This window comes from Tachypleus tridentatus, chromosome 8 (assembly GCF_004210375.1).
Source record: "Tachypleus tridentatus isolate NWPU-2018 chromosome 8, ASM421037v1, whole genome shotgun sequence".
NCBI lineage: Eukaryota > Metazoa > Arthropoda > Merostomata > Xiphosura > Limulidae > Tachypleus > Tachypleus tridentatus.
Genome location: NC_134832.1, coordinates 91,400,176 through 91,420,026, shown reverse-complemented (window position 1 = coordinate 91,420,026; position 19,851 = coordinate 91,400,176). Strand labels below are relative to the sequence as shown.

Sequence of the window (19,851 nt, the reverse complement as noted above, 5' to 3'; positions counted from 1 at the left end):
TAGAAGTGACTACGACTGTGGTCGAGATACGCCGTCCAACAGTATTAACCTCTGTTCGCCAGTCTCACATGAAGAATAATCAAATAAAAATAATTCAAAAAAACAGAAGAAGGTTTTAGAAAAGCGAGATGTGGGTGCTCAAGCCCACAACGTCCCACATCTATATCGCCCTTCATTCGGAATGTGACTGCTCTCTAAAGTAAAGAAGGAAAACATAAAATAAATAATAAAGAAAACTAATAAAGTATCAACACTGGGAGTGGAAAGTAAGTAAGTTAAATAAACTGACCTCCCGAAGTGGGCATTTCAACATTTATTATGGTGGCAAGGCACTAATTAGTAGCCCACTAGTATAAAAAGTCCCAACCAATATCTAAACTAATTAGTATAACTCCTAATTACCACCCAATTAACACCACTGTAATCGTCAATTTTAAGACTCTAAACAAGCCTATATATGCGATAAGGTGTCCATCCGCGTAAAGAAGTGCCAACTTGTTTAAATGATCTTATTAATAACTAAATATAGTTATCAGAAACTTTCAGTAAAATTTCCTTGATTATTATTTTTTATATTTATTTAATGCATTCTTATATTTATCACAGAATGTTTTAATAATTTTATTCAGAGTTTTTTATGAAATCCACTAAATATTAATTTTTGCATGAATACTGTAATTTATTACAAAGTTTAAAAAATCTGAATAATTGTCAAGTTAAAATGCTTACAATAGAAGAGTATGGTACATTACAATTAAAAGAGGGTAAACCATATATTGGAAAAACAAAATATTTTCTTTCATCAAAAATATTTAGACTAACAGCAATATCAATTAATTTCTAAATATAAATAACGTGCCTCTATATCAGATATTGAAGTATTTCCAGTTACTAATTCTATCAGATTAATAGTGTTAATAACATTATTTATTTCGGAATTGTTTATACTAATTAAATCACAATAATCTTACAAATGTAAGTTAAAGCAAAAATATCTGGGTTTATGTAATTTTCTAATAAACCTGGCCTGGCATGGACAAGCGCGTAAGGCGTGCGACTCGTAATCTGAGGGTCGCGGGTTCGCGCCCGCGTCGCGCTAAACATGCTCGCCCTCCCAGCTGTGGGGGCGTATAATGTGAGGGTCAATCCCACTATTCGTTGGTAAAAGAGTAGCCCAAGAGTTAGCGGTGGGTGGTGATGACTAGCTGCTTTCCCTCTAGTCTTACACTGCTAAATTAGGGACGGCTAGCACAGATAGCCCTCGAGTAGCTTTGTGCGAAATTCTAAAAACAAACAATTCTAATAAACCTATTTTCATAAAAATAAAGATATAATTTTGTAGTACGAGTAGGATAGTTAGCTCCCATTGGAACTCCTATTATTTGCTTAAACAGCTAGTTATTGAAAAATATATAATTATTACAAATGAAGAAACTTAACATGTCTTTTATATTTTGGAAGCAAAATTTTCTTTCTTTCAGTACGATGAAAGGATAACAGAACTGTTCTATTAATGAATTTATAACAAAAATTAAATATTTTATCCATTGTGGTATACAGTGTGATGAAGTCAATATTTGAGTATTCTTTACTTTTTCACGATTTCTTAAATATTCTAAAATGGGTTGAATATTCTTTTTAATTATCTAAAACGTATGTTTCTTATTATTAATACTTATGTTTTTAATTTGTTCAAATAAAATATTAAGTAATTTATTCAATAAAATAGCCGGTGTTTAATAATTGTTCTTACTGAATTAGAAATAAATCTACATTTAATAGGAGATTTATGAAGTTTAGGAATAGCATAGAGAAAATATAATTTAAGTAATAATTTCGCTTAGGATAAAGTTTTTTAAAAGCTTTAATGAAGTTATTAAATACTGTATCTTTATATTGCTTAATGTATTTCAGAGATTGTGTACTATTGATTTGTTTTGTCATAATTAATGTATAAAACTTTTTACAAATGAAACGAAAATTACAGCTAGCTTTATCAACGAGAACTATAACATATTTTTTATTATAATTCTTGAATCTTACTTTTTAATTAATGCAAAGACAAATTTATATGGCATTTTTTTAAATTTTATGTGGAATAATTTTAATTTTAAGTACATAAAACTTCTATTTAAAAATCATCTAGGTGGATAAGATGTGATGCAGTTAACTTTTAAAATTTATTCATCAATATTATTTGCAATAGATTTAACAATATTTTGCTTATAAACACATTCATGAGTACAAATTTACCACCGGACTGTAACCAACGTAGCAACTGAGAGATACACCTCTATAGAAATGACTGAGCTCCCAACCAACAAGTATTCCATAGTAATTGTCAAACTTATAGTTATCTTTAATTTAAAACTGTTGGTTAAAAGGAGAGCAACTAGTCACTAGTGCTCACCACTTATCATGCTACTATTGTTAACTGAATAACAGATTTGACTGTCACAGTAATAAATCAAGTAATATGTGAGGTGCCCCCCAGTGGCACAGCAGTATGCCTGCAAATTCATATTGCTAGAAACCATGTTTCTATTCCAGTCGTAGGCAGAACCCAATTAACCAATTGTGTAGCTTTATGTAGAAATCTATTAAATATCACAGATCTGAAGAATAAAACGGTACGAATGTCTTTTATAGTAATAGTGTAAACGCTCTCTGTGTAGCTTTGTACTTAAATAATCAAACACTTATTACAAAACTGAAGTTGAGTTTTATCATAATTCAAACATATGACACCCAGTTCGTTTGAAAATTCGAAACTTGAACCACACTATCAAACGGAACAGACAGAAAACTTGAACAACCCTACGAAAGCTCTACAGATTAAAACAAACCGTTGTTATTTGGCAATAAAGATCTTTGTCATCACATAGCCCAGCTTAATTGAGTTTATCTATATCTTCTTGTTTTTGCACATATGTTTATATTTATCAAAGCAGATATTTTACGTAGTTTTTGTATCATTGTGTATTTACTTCCAGTGCTGGAACATTATATACTTACTTGTTCCATAACAATATAAACGTATTTGTTGCAGGAACAATACATAATCGCAAATATACAATATTGTTTCACGAATATTACAAACTTACTTCTTACCGGAACATTAAAAACTTACTTGTTGCAAGGACATACAATAATACCACAACATTTCTCCATTCCTGTTAAGTTTTTTTCAGCTTCTTTCATGTCAGCATTGATCTTGTCCATGTCTTCTTCGATGCGATCCAGTTGTTCTAGATGACAGATGACATTTAAAATTTCACGTGTTAATTAAACACATAAACACTTTGTATTCTATATTGGCGTTGATATACGACACTGACACAACAAATACTTTAAACATCGATAATGAAGAAAATAAGTATAATCAATCTCTACATGTATCAAGTTTACGACTCCTAGACTTTTAAAACTATAGCTGAGTTTTACTTTACTTATTTACGTAAACTGTACTGTTTGGACTTCTTTTGATACTGTTTCTCTGAAATTTAAGTTCAGAATAACGTCAGTCAATAGAAGTTTAGAAAGTAAGTATATTTTAAGTTCAGTTTTAGATGTTGTTGTTCATTAAAAACTAAATTACAAACTATTAGTAGAATTTGATGTATATATTATATAGGAATAAAGTATTATAATATACTCTAAATAATTGCATCTGCAGTTTATTTATAAAGATATTTTAATATATTCAAGGTATTCATATAAATCCATTACCTTTATTACTTATATTAAATCTTGAATGAGTATCACACAATTCACAAGTATATGTGTGTGTTTCTCTGGAACTGAAATATATTTCTAACAAAAAAAAACAACACTCTACTGGCAATCTTTCAAGTCATGTCCTTTATAATAATAGTTGTGCCATTTATGTAATTATAAGTAAAATTTTAAAGCTTTATTTAACATTTAATTTTTATAACAATAATTTTATACAATGAATGGTTTTCACAACCGACAAGAAGTATAATAGATACGCAATATATTAAACATTTTAGCTCCATAAGAATACATAGATCATTATATTATACAGAGTATGCCACATAATTTATCCATACTGCTTAACTTCTTTTCTTGCAACATGCAGTCAAAAACGTCTATACGGACATACCCACCAATTATTCAAATTGTTAATTAACCTTTTTCCAACTAAAGTGATTATTTGCATAATATATCACTGAAACAAGTAAGTAATAATACATTTTGCTTTTCTTCGTTACGTCATTACATTAAGTTCTAATGTAATAGTAGTATTCAACAAGTTTTAATTGTATTGTTTAACCAAAAAATCGAATTAAATAGTATTAGATATATTTTTTAAAAATTAATGCTTTATATATATCTAAATCAGTGGTTCTCAACAGGTTCTACTTTGACCCTAGGAATTAGGGAGGATCCTCCGAATCAACTTTGAACATTTTTCCAACTTGAATGTTGAGTTGAACGACAGATTTACTGATCTCCAACAACTAAACTTTCCTTATGGAAAATTCAGACACGTCTTTTTAACTGCGAAAATAATGAGTGTCTGTCTATAGACTTTGATCAGATCGACGAGTTGATAGACTTACAAAACAATGACAGCGTGAATCCGATCCATGCCTCAAAAAACAACTGATGTGGTTGGATCCCCCAGTCAGTGTCAAATATAAGAAATAGCTACGGAAGCCCAGCAAGTACTTCTACCATCTCTGACCAAATACTTGGTTGATTGTGCTTTTAGTGCTGTTACGGATATTTTGACAAAAAGAAGAGAACGTATCAGCACTTGTGAACGTGGCGATATTGGAATAAAATTAATGAGTGTTCTATTCCTCGATTTTCTCATTTAGTTCCTCAGCGTGAGGCTCATGGTTCTCATTAAAGTTGTACAATTCGAATGGAAGTCTGATATTAAGTTACAATTCTAAAATCAAAGTTGTTTTTTCTTTATTTTTAGTCAAATAATCACCCTTACTTGATTTATTAGACAATAAGTGTTTTGTTTTGTAGACTAACTGAATTTCATTAAATACCATTGTAAAAAATAAAGTATAATGATGCAAATAATTTATTACTTTCGTGATTATTTAAAGATGGAGAGGAATTTGAAGAGCCTAGGATCACTAATGAAGGAATGCGATGTGAACTTTGAGGAACATCTATCTAAATCTAACAATTCTACCACAATATGATAACACTGAAAAAAGTGATTTTTTATTACAATAAAACGCAGATATTTCTGAAACAAATAAAAGGCTATTTTTAGAACTTGTAATGTTAAATAAAGTACCATATTTCGAATTATTTGCTCAAACTTGTGTTTTACTAATATTATGTAGATGTTAGTGAAGTTTAAATTTGAATTTTAAAATTGTAAAATCAGATTGAACAAGATAAAACACTAACTGGATGTACTTATTAATTACACGGCATAAAATATTTATAAAAACAACAAATGTATAAAGTTTGTTTTTATAATTAACACTAGTTTTTCAGATTATGTTATCATAAATTATTCATTTTTCTCAGTTATTTTTATTTTGACAGAATTGGAACTCTGCGTTAACATTTAATTATATTATTAATACTGACACAAGTTTAAAAACTTATTACTGTCTTTATCAACAATTATTAGACAAAGTCAGTTTTAATTATTAACCTAAATGTTTAATGAATTCTACATCAAACATTTAATTTATATGTACTAAAGTTTACATGATAGGCACTCTTAAATAAAAAATAAAACGTATATAGTGATGTTATCTTACCTCCCTGGTCATCTAAAGCCACGAGAGTTCGAATCCCTGCCTCTTTACTCTAACAATAGAAGTGATAGACAGGAAAGAAAAATACATATTTTCATATCAGAGCAAGACAATTAATTCTTCCGGACAACGCTCAAAATGCATGTCAAAAAAAGAAAAAAAAAAGAGAGAGAGAGATGAGTTCTTTTAGATTGGGTAATTAATAGAAAGATAGATACAGCAGAGATGGAGAAAAGAAATGTATTTGCAGTTTTACAACAGAAGAACATTTCCTCGCTTTCACAGTATTATTGCAGTATTAAATATGTGAAAGGCTGTACTCAGTTGAGAAGAGCTGGTTTTTGTTCTTGAAAAAGCTAGAAAATGAAGAAAAAAAATTGGGCTGGAAAAGAGAAACTTCAAACACCGTGGATCAAGCAGAATTTGTCATTGGATCACTGAAAGAAGATTTATTCAAAGCAAAAGTGGAAAAAAGGGCTCATTGATACATACAATCATGCCCAGTGTCCATTGATAGATGGCGCTTACCTCCTTGCTCATCCAGCGCCACCAAAGTACGAATGCCTGCATCTTTGCTCTAAAAGTGTACATCAAAATTATTTTTATTAAATGATAAAGTACATCAGAGAAACTTTAATATTAGGTTAAAGCAATATAAATTGAATTTTAAACCATTAAGTTAATGCTTCAGTAGATATTTTGAAACAATAAGAATTTGAATTTTGCTTCAAAGAATGAAACCTACGCTGTTATTAAAGGATAAATTAACTCAAATAAAAGAGTTTATAATTGAAGTTTAAACAATCAAATATACCACGCATGATGACTGACAGTTCAGCAATCTTATACTGTAAACTTATGAGATCATTTATATCATAAGTGTACTGTGGCACAGTCACTTTAAAGTAAGAATATGATATTGTTCATGGCACGAGGGAACTATTGTACAGTGAGCTTAAAGTAGCTATAGTGGTATTATTTATGTGACAAGGGTACTGTGGCACTGCAAACTTGAAGTAATTAATATGATATTATTTACGAGAACATAGTGAGCTTAGAGTAAGTACTGTGGCATCAATCTCATAAGTATGGGTACTAGTGTATTGTAAACTTAAAGTAAGCACGGTCATACGTTTTATCTGAACATGGATACTAGAGTACTGTGAACGTGAGATCCAGTGCCATGGCAATAAGAGCACGAGACTAAAAATTACCGGTTTAAATGTTGCTTTAAGTAGCTTCATAATTTTACTTTTTTATAATTTTGGTGACCCTATAGACTTAAGATTGAGTACAATAGTCCTATTTTGAGAGTATGAACTTTTGAACATACCATAGATACCATAGCTGTTTCGTGAAAACGAGATATGATACTTTAGAATATGATATATAAACCTTTTGGAGTTCATTTAACTACATGGGCTGCGCAACACAAGTGTTTGAAGACAATAAACACGGAATGTGAAATAAAAGTTTTAGTTCTTCTAGCATAAAAGCAGCAAATGGAAAACATCCCTACAGCAAGAATGCTAAGAGTCGCTCGCTCTCTCATTCATATGAGATTTTTCTCTTCAAATTTTTCCTACTACTGAATTTTCAGTCTATGCACACGTTGTTAGTAAAAAAAAAATTCTACAAGATATCATTGATTTTTTAGCTTTTTAACACATCCTTGTACTGTCTGTCGTATCCACCACGCGAGAGTCGGATTTTAGTGTTATAAATGTGTACGTTATCCATGTCCCATTTGGTGACGTAAAGATTAGAATGTTTTCTTTCATTAGTTAAGAATTTCGCTTTTAATGACATATTCTCTGTAAACCCAGCGATATCAAACGCAATTCGTCCAACCTGGGAGAGTTACGTTAGTTCTAAATCCACATACCAAGCCTACAATGCAAAACAATTTCTATAAGAAAAGTATAAATAAAAGTATAACAGCATTCATATAACATTACTAGAATTACTAAAGGTTTGTTGTTCATTTTCTGATAAATAATTGCCTTTCGAAAATAGTTAGAGACAAAATAGAGGGCTGAGAACATTTTTAAGATCATGGACTTTATAGGCTTTTCGATATTACAAAATAAAACAAAAATACATCATTGAATTTGTTTTTCTAGTGTTTTCATCTACATATATTAACAAATTAGTTTGAGGCAAATACTGTTACCTATGTTGTTTTAAATACTATTTCCTTCTTGAAAAAACAAATTGAAATGAATTTTTAATAGATTACTACATTTCATAAATTTAATCTTCATACTCAAATATTTAAAACTAATATAAGACAAGCATTCATATCTTCAGGCTGGAATGAAACTAGTTTAAAACTTAAAATTGAGTTTAATGTTATACTCACTCAACATCCAGTCGTGTATAAGACGTAGTAACATTTATTTAGATATATTATTTCCTTAAAGTTGCAGAATGTATGAAAACAAAAACAAGAAAAAAGCTTACTTCCTCACATAATGCCATCATACGCCTGGTAGCTTCCAGAGTCTAAAAAAAATATGTATATATATATATGTATATATTAATTTATATCATGAAGTCTGCATCTACATTACTCGGAAAGTTGTGGAAAATCAAGAGAGCAGCAGATTCAGAAAAATTATAATAAGATTTCTTGTTATATAATTTTCTAATTACAAATTCCATTTATACGTATAAAAGTAACAACAGCAAAAACTCATTTGATTCTACAAAGGCTAGATAAGCACATTATATCAAAATTAATTTGAATATGCAAATCAGCTAGTCGTCATGACACCACAGCCATTGTGACGTCGCCCTCCAACAGCATCTATGAAGTCCATATTTTATTTTGCATTACTTAGGTAGTGTGTAATTCCAACAAAAACTTATTACTATTGAGAATGGTACGTAACAGTTTTTTTTCTTTTCTCAAAATATTCATACATTTCCATAACGTTATATTAAGATCGGGGATTTAGAATTATCATACTGTGAGTCGCGGGTTCGAATCACCGTCGCACCAAACATGCTCACCCCTTCGGCCGTGGGGGGCGTTATTATGTGACGGTTAATCCCACTATTCGTTGGTAAAAGAGTAGCCCAAGAGTTGGCGGTGGGTGGTGATGACTAGCTGCTTTCCCTCTATACTTACACTGGTAAATTAGGAACGGCTAGCGCAAATATCCCTCGTGTAGCTTCGTGCGAAATTCAAAACAAACCAAACAAAGCACGTGCATGATTTTCAATTCTAGTAAAAATTAATTATTATTTCAATAAAGTGTCATTTAACATTCTATACTTTAGGATAATGATTCATAGAAAAGTGTTTTCAATATAAAGACAGCTTTCGTAAGTAGATATAAAATATTGTGATTTCACAGAATTTTAATATCTTTTATCGGTACACTTTCACGTGCGCTGGATGCACATGAAAGAGAAACAAATGAAACCTTACCAGAATATGAGGAAAAAATCTTATTAATTTTCTTCATCTTTCTTGGTATGTACAACTTAGGTTATTGTAGCTGTTTGTATGTAAGCACAAAGCAACACAATAGACTCTCTGTGCTCTGCCCACCACAGGTATCGAAACCAATATTTTAGCGGTGTGAGTCCGCAGACACATATATTATAGTACCTGTTAGAATCTTTATGATATTTTAGTGCGTTGTAGTGGATTTTATCTGTACACTAACACGTGTAAAAACAAACACCTTTTTAACAGTATTGCACCTGCTTTTAGTAAACTTTGAAAATAATATGCGGTAAAACAAATTATTGGATAATTTAACTTAGCCCTAATTTTTGATTTTACATACTACCTGCCATTCGAAAGGAAACCAAAGAAAGTAATTCCTCTGGTTTGTTTACAAATCATTGCCTGGATAGAAAGACTTAAAGCAATGTTTAAAGCTGTTACTCAACATTTTTTATAAGGTTTTAATTAAAAAAAGTATAAACTTTTATATTTTTATAAAATCAGAACCGTTTCTGTAAATTAAATACTGCGTACATCTTGGCCAAGGTTACATGTATTTATATTAATAGTTTTAACCCTCAAATACAAAATACGAATACCTGAATATAAAACTATTCTGCATTCACTCGCGTACGGGAAACAAAACAAAAGGAAAAGACTTCGAAAAACAAAAAATGGTTGAATAGGTCCAAAAGATACCCATTGTGGACAATTTACTTGCATGGTAATTGTATTTATAATGTTAGCATAAAGAAGATACGGCTAGTGTTCTCCACAATACTTAGAAAAAAATCGAAATCCTTATAATACCCACATTGTCCTAATCTGTATGCTTAACAAACTATGGAACTCGTACATGCACAACGGTTCAGGCAGTCTTTTTGTCCCTCATCTTCAGATCTTGAGAACTAAATTAAAAGACATATCAGCTTTTTTTCTTTAAGATGCAGTACAATAACAGATATTTAGACACATCCGATGTCTATGCAATTTAGTTTTCATTATTATTCCCAAACACGTAAGGTGTCTTAGTAGATTGAATGTCAACACATTTACAATAGAAAGTAAATCTATAAATAATTAAGAACATGCTTTTATTTAACGCTAACTTATCATTCTTTATCCTCAAATCAAAACAAAACAATGTTTAATAGTAAGTTTTCTAAAATCGTTACATATTTATTATTTAGGGTTATCTTTGTATAGCTGTCAATGATTTTTGAACTGATACAGCAACTACTGCCAGTTTTGGGTTGTTTCCTTCTTTGATAAAATAGTGAGAAATCTTACGTCTTTCTTAAAGCGTAACTACGGCCCCGACATGTGAATCAAACATTTGCGGCAATCTATCGCGAACCAAGAATCCTCGAATTCACGGTGTGAATAAGATTACCGCTGCAACAATCGTGCCCCCCGGACAAACAGATCGTTAGAGAGAAAGCCGATTTACAAACAAGTGTATGAAATACCGTTGTTCTCGCTAGCTTTTTATCTTACTTTGACTTCATGAAGTGTGTTTATCCACGAAGTTCTCCAACAGTTTTAGAGTTACCTAGGGCCAAACTTAGCAAGCAGACTTAGGGAAGTATATATGACATTGTCTCTCTACAAAGTCACCCGGTCATGAAGAAGAGGAGTAGGCTTTCACAGACGCTCAACCCGAATGTGATCTTCACCCTAGGGATCCTGGGTATACCATATTAAAAGCTGTCTTCATAAACTCACTCACAAACTAGCGAAAACAAGTGTGACATATATTCATGTACAACAAGGAACTGTCTTAACAATATTTTGTTTCCGAGTACGAATAGTCCTTGGAGTAGCTTTAGAAGTAACTGTGGATAATGAAGCAGCTTACCGATACATTAAAAAGGAAGTATCTGTGCACGGGTTTCTACTAATAAAAACACTACACGACCTGAAAAAAGTTCAAGACCTGTGATAAACTGAGTTCGACAGAAAGTTGGCTTGTACGCAGTGATTTTTTTTTTTTTTGAATATGAATTCGGAAATAAACTACAACTTGATATTGGATTTGCAAAAAAACTGGTACTGAAGATAGATTCAGTGTCCAGTATGTATCCGAAATTCGAGGAAGGTCCATTAAATATGACAAGCAGTAACCAAAATCATGTCAGGGGCACATCACACTCTTGTTTACAAAAGATAGATAACGCTGATGATAGTATTGTTTGATCAGCTGTTCGTATTGAAGAGGCATGCTGGTTACGCTCAGACTTAAGCAAACTTTTTAAGTGCCATATAGAATTGTCAGTGCATCTGCTAAAGTAATAAAAAATCACAAACTTCACTTTCAATTATTATTTTTCAAAAACGAGCATGAACAAACAATCGTCTGTTTTTTTTACTTATTTTTCATATTTATAACACTTTTTCCTTAAATTTGATTGGATATTATCGCAATATTTTCTCACTTATGTTTGAGGTTTTACTTCTAATATACGCTTAATCATATATATACGAATGGAAGATTTTGCAGAATACAGTATCGGAGTCTGTCAGCTGGAAATAGACCTACACCTAAATATAGATCCATCACATGAAAAAACAAATATTGACTACAATGTACTTATATATTCACTATAACACTAACACTATGACACTAACATCGTAAAAGTCTTTTTTATAACAATATAGCATAAAACTATTGAAACAATTCTATATCAAGAAAGATCAAACAACCACCAGTCCTCGTTCACTTCGGCTAACATTTCAAAGTTAGACACATTATCGTCTGCCAGCTATGGTTCAAATATATACGGTGCGATTGATACATTATGTCCATCTTCCTCTTCACCTGCTGTCGCCATGATTGTTTACCTTGTGTGACGTAGGTTTGCCCACCCAGTTTGCAACGTGATGCTTCTGCTAGTTTTTTCAAAGCTAGTCAACAACGACCAAATATGTTTTGGAGACATCTAAGTTTGAGTGTTTCGTGAATTTTTTGACCATATTATTTTTAATGCGGTACGATAGACACATTCAAACATAGAAAATGTCTTCTTTGTTTTTTTTTCTTTTTAAAATTTGACCTTTCATGCTTAATTAAACATATAAACAAACATACGAAAGGGCCGAATGCGACCTAATGGTTAGCACGATTGTAGTGACGAAAAATTTGTGCTTCGCACTTTGGAGCGGTGTCTGTGTTAAAAGAGTGACGGTTAAATCTAACTTTTCGATGTGACAAGAGTACCCTAAATATTGGCGTTGAATGGTTGTTGGCAAGCTGTTTTTTTCTCTACTGTATCAAAACAAAATTAAATGGACTAGCAAGGACAGTTCTAAAGTAGCTTTGAGCGAAATTAAACAAAAACAAATTTGAAAACAGCTTTTAGTTTTAGAAGACAACAGACAGGATCACAAACAAAAGTTGCAACGGATTTCAAAAGTTACCAAAAACTCTAGCGCTTTCGAGTAGTTCATTATCCTGAAGAAAAGTAGTGATCTATTCAAAAGCGCTTGAGTTTTGAGTCTTTTGTAAGCCCCCGCTAGTACATCGGTATGTCTCCGGATTTACAACGCTAAAATCAGGGGTCGATTCCCCTCGGTTGGCTGAGCAGATAGCCTTTGTGACTTTGCTAAAAGAAAAACACACACATTAATATTTAAAGGGCCTGGCATGGCCTAGCGCGTTAAGGCGTGCGCTTCGTAATCTGAGGGTCGCGGGTTCACGCCCGAGTCGCGCCAAAACATGCTCACCCTTTCGGCCGTGGGGGGCTTTATTATGTGACGGTTAATCCCACTATTCGTTGGTAAAAGAGTAGCCCAAGAGTTGGCGGTGGGTGGTGATGACTAGCTGCTTTCCCTCTATACTTACACTGCTAAATTAGGGACGGCTAGCACAGATAGCCCTCGAGTTGCTTTGTGCGAAATTCCAAAACAAACAAACAAACTTTTGAAAACCATGAAATTTATAAAAGAATGACTATGTAAATAATCGAGAAGAAACTAGAAATATAGCAACTGCTTATTAACCAACATTAAATACTAGATACAATCAATCATTGAAACCTTTGATAGCTAGTGATACCATAATATGAGAATTAACGAAGACAAAGTATGTTTCACAAATATTATTCTCTTGTGTCACTGATATGAATTACTGCTTTATAAATCAAAAAAAAATTTAACTTCTGATTCCTCTTTTACCCTTCAAAAGCTTGTTGTTCAAATAAATAATGTTTATTTTCTAAATTCCGTACAATGAAAGAACGATAGGCCTTGGCCACTCTAAAGAAAAGTTGTGTGTTTTCTGTTGAAACAAAGCCATATCGAGCTCTCTGCTGAGTCCGCCGAGGGGAATCGAACCCCTGATTTTAGGCTGTAAATCCGTAGACTTATTGCTATACCCGCTGGGGAAAATAAATCTTCAAGAACAATAAAACCCAAATTGAAGTTTATTATAAAAGCACGAATATAGAATTTCTTTACTTTTATTTCATACATCACATGTTTAATATCTTTCATTTATTTTACATGTCTCGTGTAATCAAAAAGGCAAAATTGTATTTCACTTATTAGTGCTATTCGGAATACATTTATTAACCACTTGAATTTGTAAGAATATTTTTAGATGAATGATTCTTTCATAATCCCGCTCTGGATTGTATTATACTTTGTTTTCTATAGTATTTTCTTTTGTTCCGTAGCGGTGAAGTTCATTTCACCATTTCGAGATTGTTATTTATAGTACTTAGCCTTCATGAGGGAAAACGGTTCTGCAGGAAGTAACCCACTTTATAGTTGCTCTGGAAAATCATGTATTTCGGAAACGTTCTTGTATCTATAAAGATTTCTGAGATATTCTTAAAGTAATAGAGTTTAATATATCTGGTTATGAAAGCAAACTAAATAATACTGTAGACAGAAATAAAAGAAACGGTGAGTGACTTTTAACACGGTAATGGTTGTCTGGGGCGGACGAGGCGAGGGCAGAAAGTATGAACTTCGCAAACAAATTATCGAGAGGTATTCATAAATGTTATAAGAGAGACGGAAGGTTCAGAGAAAGATACTCGGAAAGAAGTGATTGCCATGTTGCAGGCCTCACAAGTTGAAATAGAAGGAGGATCAGCACTAGAAACAATAACACTATATGAGGTGAGTGACAGGAAGTTTAAATTCACTGTCCTGGTTTTCAACGTAATAAAATACTTCTTATGTGTAAACAAAAAAAGTCTTTGAAATATATAATTTATAAGTGATACGAGGGAACGCTTACAAATGTAAGTTCTTGCATAAAATGTTAATTGAAACATACTGATGCAAATTACTGAAGAAAGACTTAAAGCAGTTCTTAATTTAATATCACATAAATATGGATAAGACACTTTATGTGGAACCGCTGCAAAATATATACCATTTTTTCAGAATGTCAAAGGTTATTTATCATCTTTTTTTTTTCCTTGGTGGAGTTCAAAATGCTTCGCATAGAAAACTTTTTATATAAAACACAAATTATTTATATAACAACACTTACTCATTGCTGTAAGGCAAATGCAACACGCTAGAAGTTAATTAGGATATTCGAACACCCAGATATGAGTAAACTTGATTTAGGCCTGTTTCAACAACTGTTTACCTGTATATTGTGCAACTTAACATCTGCTTGTTCTCACTCTTGATGTATACAATGAGTTAAGTTCAATCGAATATTTCCTGAAAGCTGTGGCTAATCCGCATGCGCATTTCTCCATTATGGAAAGGACAATAAAAACTAATTAGCTTGAAGCTCATGAATGTTTAGCAGTCGAGAAACAAATTGGAGGAAAGTCACCTTTATAAACAAGATGAAAAGCGCAGAACTTTTTTTGCTATTACTTTAAGCTGAAGAAACATGTAAGGAAACTAATTAATATTAAAGGTGGAACTCAGACATTTTGAAGCAACGTTATGTTGTGAGATTTTAGCATTTCAAACGTTGCAGTTTAAAAAGTGAACTCGGTAGATAACATAGGTGTCACTTTAACAATTTATATGTATGGATTTTTATTTATTATTCAGACAGTTTAGAGCATGGCGCATAAGCCTATAAGACCAGAGAGCAAAAATGTAATTATTTGCTTAGTGAAAAAAAATGTTTCATTTAAAGAAAATGTGATTCAGCATGCAATAATATATTGATGTGTTGTTATTTCTACAGAATTTTATTTTTTCTCTGAATGTTAAAGTTAAAACAATATATTTCTGTTTCATATGATAATTTTCAGGTAAAAAGAAAGCACCTAACTACTTAAAACTTTAAAATCGACGGAAGAGAAATCAAAATCGCCAATAGAAAATCGGAACTAAATGAAAATAAAGACATGCTTTTCCTTCTTAAGTCCGTTTTTGACAGTTAAGAAAAGTAAGAAATGTAAATTCCGGACACAGTTAAGATCCTAAGTTGTAGTTACATTTTGCTAGTGTGTGTATTTTAATAAAAACGATTTAGATATACTTTAGGTAAATGAGTTTGGGAAATAACTCAAACAAACCGCTTCGGTTCAGTATCGATAAACTTAGATAAATAGATTGGTAAACGCTCAATTTCTATTTTGTACAACGTATCTCTACATGCTGATACAAAATTTTTATTATTTCATATATTCTCAGAACTTATAATATTTGAGGTTAAAATGTATCTATGTTGTCATGACATTATGCCACTTGATTTTATATTAGAAAAACAAACCTGAAGGAGAAAAGCATCATATTCTTTTGATTTTTCGAGGCATAGAATGGCGCGTTTCCAACTGCTCGTGCCATACAACCAAACACGCTACATCACGCACTTCCAAAAAAATTATTGGGCGAGATTATGAAATGAAACCGTCGATACAAAACTAAGCTCACACTTGCTAGTTCTTCTGCTGCTAATATTACAACAGAATATTGAAGTATCATAATTTTCCTATATTTTTACATAACAGAAGCAGTTATAAACATCTTTTTTAATATGAGTTATTCTAATACTGTTTGAACTATGTTTTCAAAGAAAATAATACATTTTATCTTATTTCTGAAGAAAAAAATCATAGATTAAACCAGAGTTAAAGAAATCAATAGGATGAACGAAGATTATTATTATAGTTTTGTTTTAAAGACATTGGCGAAGTAATTAAATTTCTCCCTAAATATTAAATGTTAAATAACATATTTGTCTGAGTATCAGACAACGCCCAACATGTCACTTTGTTAAACAAGGAACGAGATTTTGTTTTACGTTTAATATGGATTTAAATTCTGCTAATGCCTTTTTAAACATTTAAAATATAAACGATCGATAAACATTTACATGTAACTGGAACATTTTATGAAGTAATCAAATGATCGATGGCAACTGAACCACTTCATACTGTGTGAATGAGAGAGGGTGGAGGGTAGGGGGTATCTGCGTTTCAGAATTTAAGGTGAAAACTTTTTTCAAAGGTTCGTGATTACTGCAGTCAGTTTGTAGATTTTTATCTTAATTTTCCTCATAACACAGAAACATTATATTTGTTTTGCTACGAGTGTTTGTGTTTTCTTATAGTTTTGTTTGTTTGTTTTGAATTTCGCGCAAACTTTCACGAGAGCTATCTGCGCTTGCCGTCCTTAACTTAGCAGTATAAGACTATAGGGAAGGCAGCTAGTCATCACCACCCACTGTCAACTCTTAGGCTACTCTTTCACAAACGAATAGTGGTATTGACCATCACATTATAACGCCCCTAGAGCTGAAAGGGCGAGCTTGTTTGGTGTAACTGAGATTCGAACCTGTGACCCTCAAATTATGATCTATATCGTTAACTACCTGGCCATACCAGGATATTTTCTTATAGCAAAGCTTCATTGGGCTATCTGTTGACATAATGGTATGTCTCAGGACTTATACTGATAAAAACCGGGTTTAGATACCCGTGGTGGTAAGAGCACAAATGAGCCTTTATGTAGTTCTGTGCATAACAACAAAACAAACAAATAAACTGTTGTGTCTACATTGGGGAATCAAACCCATTGATCTTAGTATTGTAAATCCGAAGACTAACAGGGGATATTTTGTTACGAAGCGTTATAATATTCAGAATTCTGTTCCATAACGATGATACAGTTCCACATACGTGAATTTGTAACGTCAAAACAGTATTGCGTGATTTGTGTTATTCAAAGTACTTGGAATCCATGGTGGTTATCACCCGAAATACAAATACTAAAATGAAAGGCACACATCATAATCTAGAATCAAAAGTTAGTATAAACTAGGTTGGATGAAACTTTGCTAAAATGGATGATTTTGGGGGTTTTTTTCGTAACCACAAACCACAATTTTTGTACTTTGAAAACTATTTTATTCGGTACCGACCTTAAATATTTTTTCATGCAAACTGTATTTATACTCTTGAACTCCTAACATGAGTAAATCATATTGTGCGTGCTATTGGGAGCGAAAAAAATCTTAGATTTGGTAAAATAAATTCTTTATTATTTATTTATTAACTAACTGTTATTTCGGTGAAACATTACAGCTGCTTTGTAGCAAGAAGTATGAACATTAATGTTAATAACTAATAGCGATAATACACAAAAATTGCTAGAGAAAAAATTTATAAAAATCAAACTTCATCTTAAGTTTTTTCGTTTTTTGTCTTTGTTTTTTACGTCTCACAGATCACCTTTAGTGTTTTCAACCCTTTTTCATATTCAAACTTGACTCTTCTTCTGTTGGCGTTCTTTTCACATTTGACTGGTGATTTTTGTAAGCAGCGATTTCATAAGTAACTTGTTTCGCTGTTTAGTTAATAAAATCCACGAATGGTTTCGAACGTCGTTTAATTTTAGATTAGCCAGAGAAAACATTAACATACTTCTATTTAACCTCTTTCAAAATATTTGATTAAACGTTTTATGGTATTTTTTTATGTTTAGAAAATATTCGTAAAGTATTTTAAGCTATTTTTATTAAGAGAGTGTTCATTGTTTTCTCCAGTTAATCTTACCTCTGCTGTGCCATCGCTTATGCGATTTTGTAGGACTGCAGATTCGGATAACTCTTCACTGGGAAGCTGTTTCTGCTTCTGAACTTCGGGAAGAGCTGAGGATTGGGATGTTCGTGAGGCACTGACCACCATGTTTATTCTAATATTTAAATAGATTAAGGGATTTTTGCAGGAACAAACTCCACAAAATTAAAAGCAACTCGCGTTACTTACGACTTCGTGTATGCATTCTAACAATAAATATTTTAAAATTAAGTTGATATTTCGAAATCAGATTTGGAGTTTACTACGTATTCATTAATACGATTCGCAAAGTTCAACTGAACAGTTAGTGTTACTTGTTTGAAGTTTAAGCAAAGTTCCGGTCAATATTCAGGTCGAACAGGAGCGAGGAAGTGCAGTTGTTTCGCTGGTGACACAGAACTGTTAGTGGACTGGAATCTCATCCGGTAGGTGTCACTACAGCCTTCTTTGTATACGTAATAGCTCAACCAATGATAGACGATTACCTCTTTTTTTTTTTTGCTGTGGGCCATATAACTCGTTTTTCATATTGTTCTGACATTCGTGCTCTTTTTAAGACATGGGAACAGAAAGCCGACAAAAATGCATTTTCCAAAATCGGAAAGAAATTGCAAAATTTGAGTTGGTATCAAACCCACAATATTCACGTCTATGAAGTCAGTTTTTCCAGTTTTTCTCCAATATACCCAAACTAATGTCTTTTTAAAACCCGTGTTCTTTCCTTAGTCGTCCAAGATTTTTCCTTATCTCAAGGAAGACTATAGTTATTAAACATGAGCAATCTCATATAAAGTCTACAGTAATAAATTACTTTGTAACTAACCAGTAGTATTTCATCTTGAGCTTGCTGTAAGAAATTAATTACTGTGTATCTAAATAGTAGTATCTTACTATGATTCTGTTTTAAAACAGCGTTGCGCATTAAATTAGCCAGTAGTACCTTATATACAGAATAAAGTATTTGATAAAAAAAATCATTTAACAGGTTATACGTTATTTCAATATAAAACACTGTTCACCTCAGTGCGTGATTTGTAGTTTAATGTAAGAGTATACTGCATTTGTAATAAAATATATATCATTTGCGGTAAATATAAAAAAAAGCTCTCTAGATTTAATAAGTTGCGTCTGGCTCACCCAGTGGCACAGCAGTAAGTCTGCGGACTTGCTACGCTAGAAACCGGATTTCGATATCGGTGGTGGACAGAGCATAGATAGCCCATTCTGTAGTTTTGTGCATTTTTTAAAACAAAATGTATAGGTGAATTGTGATTCACAATGCAGAGTTAAAGAGGTGATTAATCTATATAAAAAAGCTGCACACTAAACACGAAAAAAGCAAAATTTGAAATAATTATTTACTGCTATGATATACATTTACCAAGTATTAAGTCTGAGAATAGTAGTGCTAGCTTAATTATACAGAAAACCACCACATATATTAATATAATACTTAAATGGAGCGTCTGTAAACACTACATAAAACACGTTTTAATAGTTTCTGTTAATACAAAATCGTCCATTAAAACAGTGTAGTCTCAACCGGTAGGTAGTGCAATTACAGTTGCAATGAAACTATATAAACAGTTATTGTAATGTGATAAACGAATTGTAATAGTAAAGC

The 19,851-nt window shown here is 32.0% G+C and overlaps 1 protein-coding gene across 2 annotated transcripts in view; it reads right to left on the bottom strand.

The window, feature by feature from the left end:
- Window positions 1–18,621, bottom strand: part of LOC143222930 (synaptosomal-associated protein 25-like) — a 30,175-nt gene extending 11,554 nt beyond the window's left edge. Inside the window, exons 1-4 of one of the 2 annotated variants that reach the window (XM_076450152.1) lie at window positions 18,204–18,621; window positions 8,226–8,267; window positions 6,291–6,339; window positions 3,131–3,248 (exon numbers count right to left, since the gene is read on the bottom strand). In XM_076450152.1, the coding sequence (XP_076306267.1) occupies window positions 3,131–3,248; window positions 6,291–6,339; window positions 8,226–8,267; window positions 18,204–18,335 (341 nt within the window). In that variant the 5' untranslated portion in view covers window positions 18,336–18,621. Of the gene's footprint in view, window positions 1–3,130; window positions 3,249–5,765; window positions 5,815–6,290; window positions 6,340–8,225; window positions 8,268–18,203 lie in introns of both variants that reach the window. The other variant, XM_076450151.1, reaches the window with a different exon arrangement.
- Window positions 18,622–19,851: the final 1,230 nt, after the last annotated feature.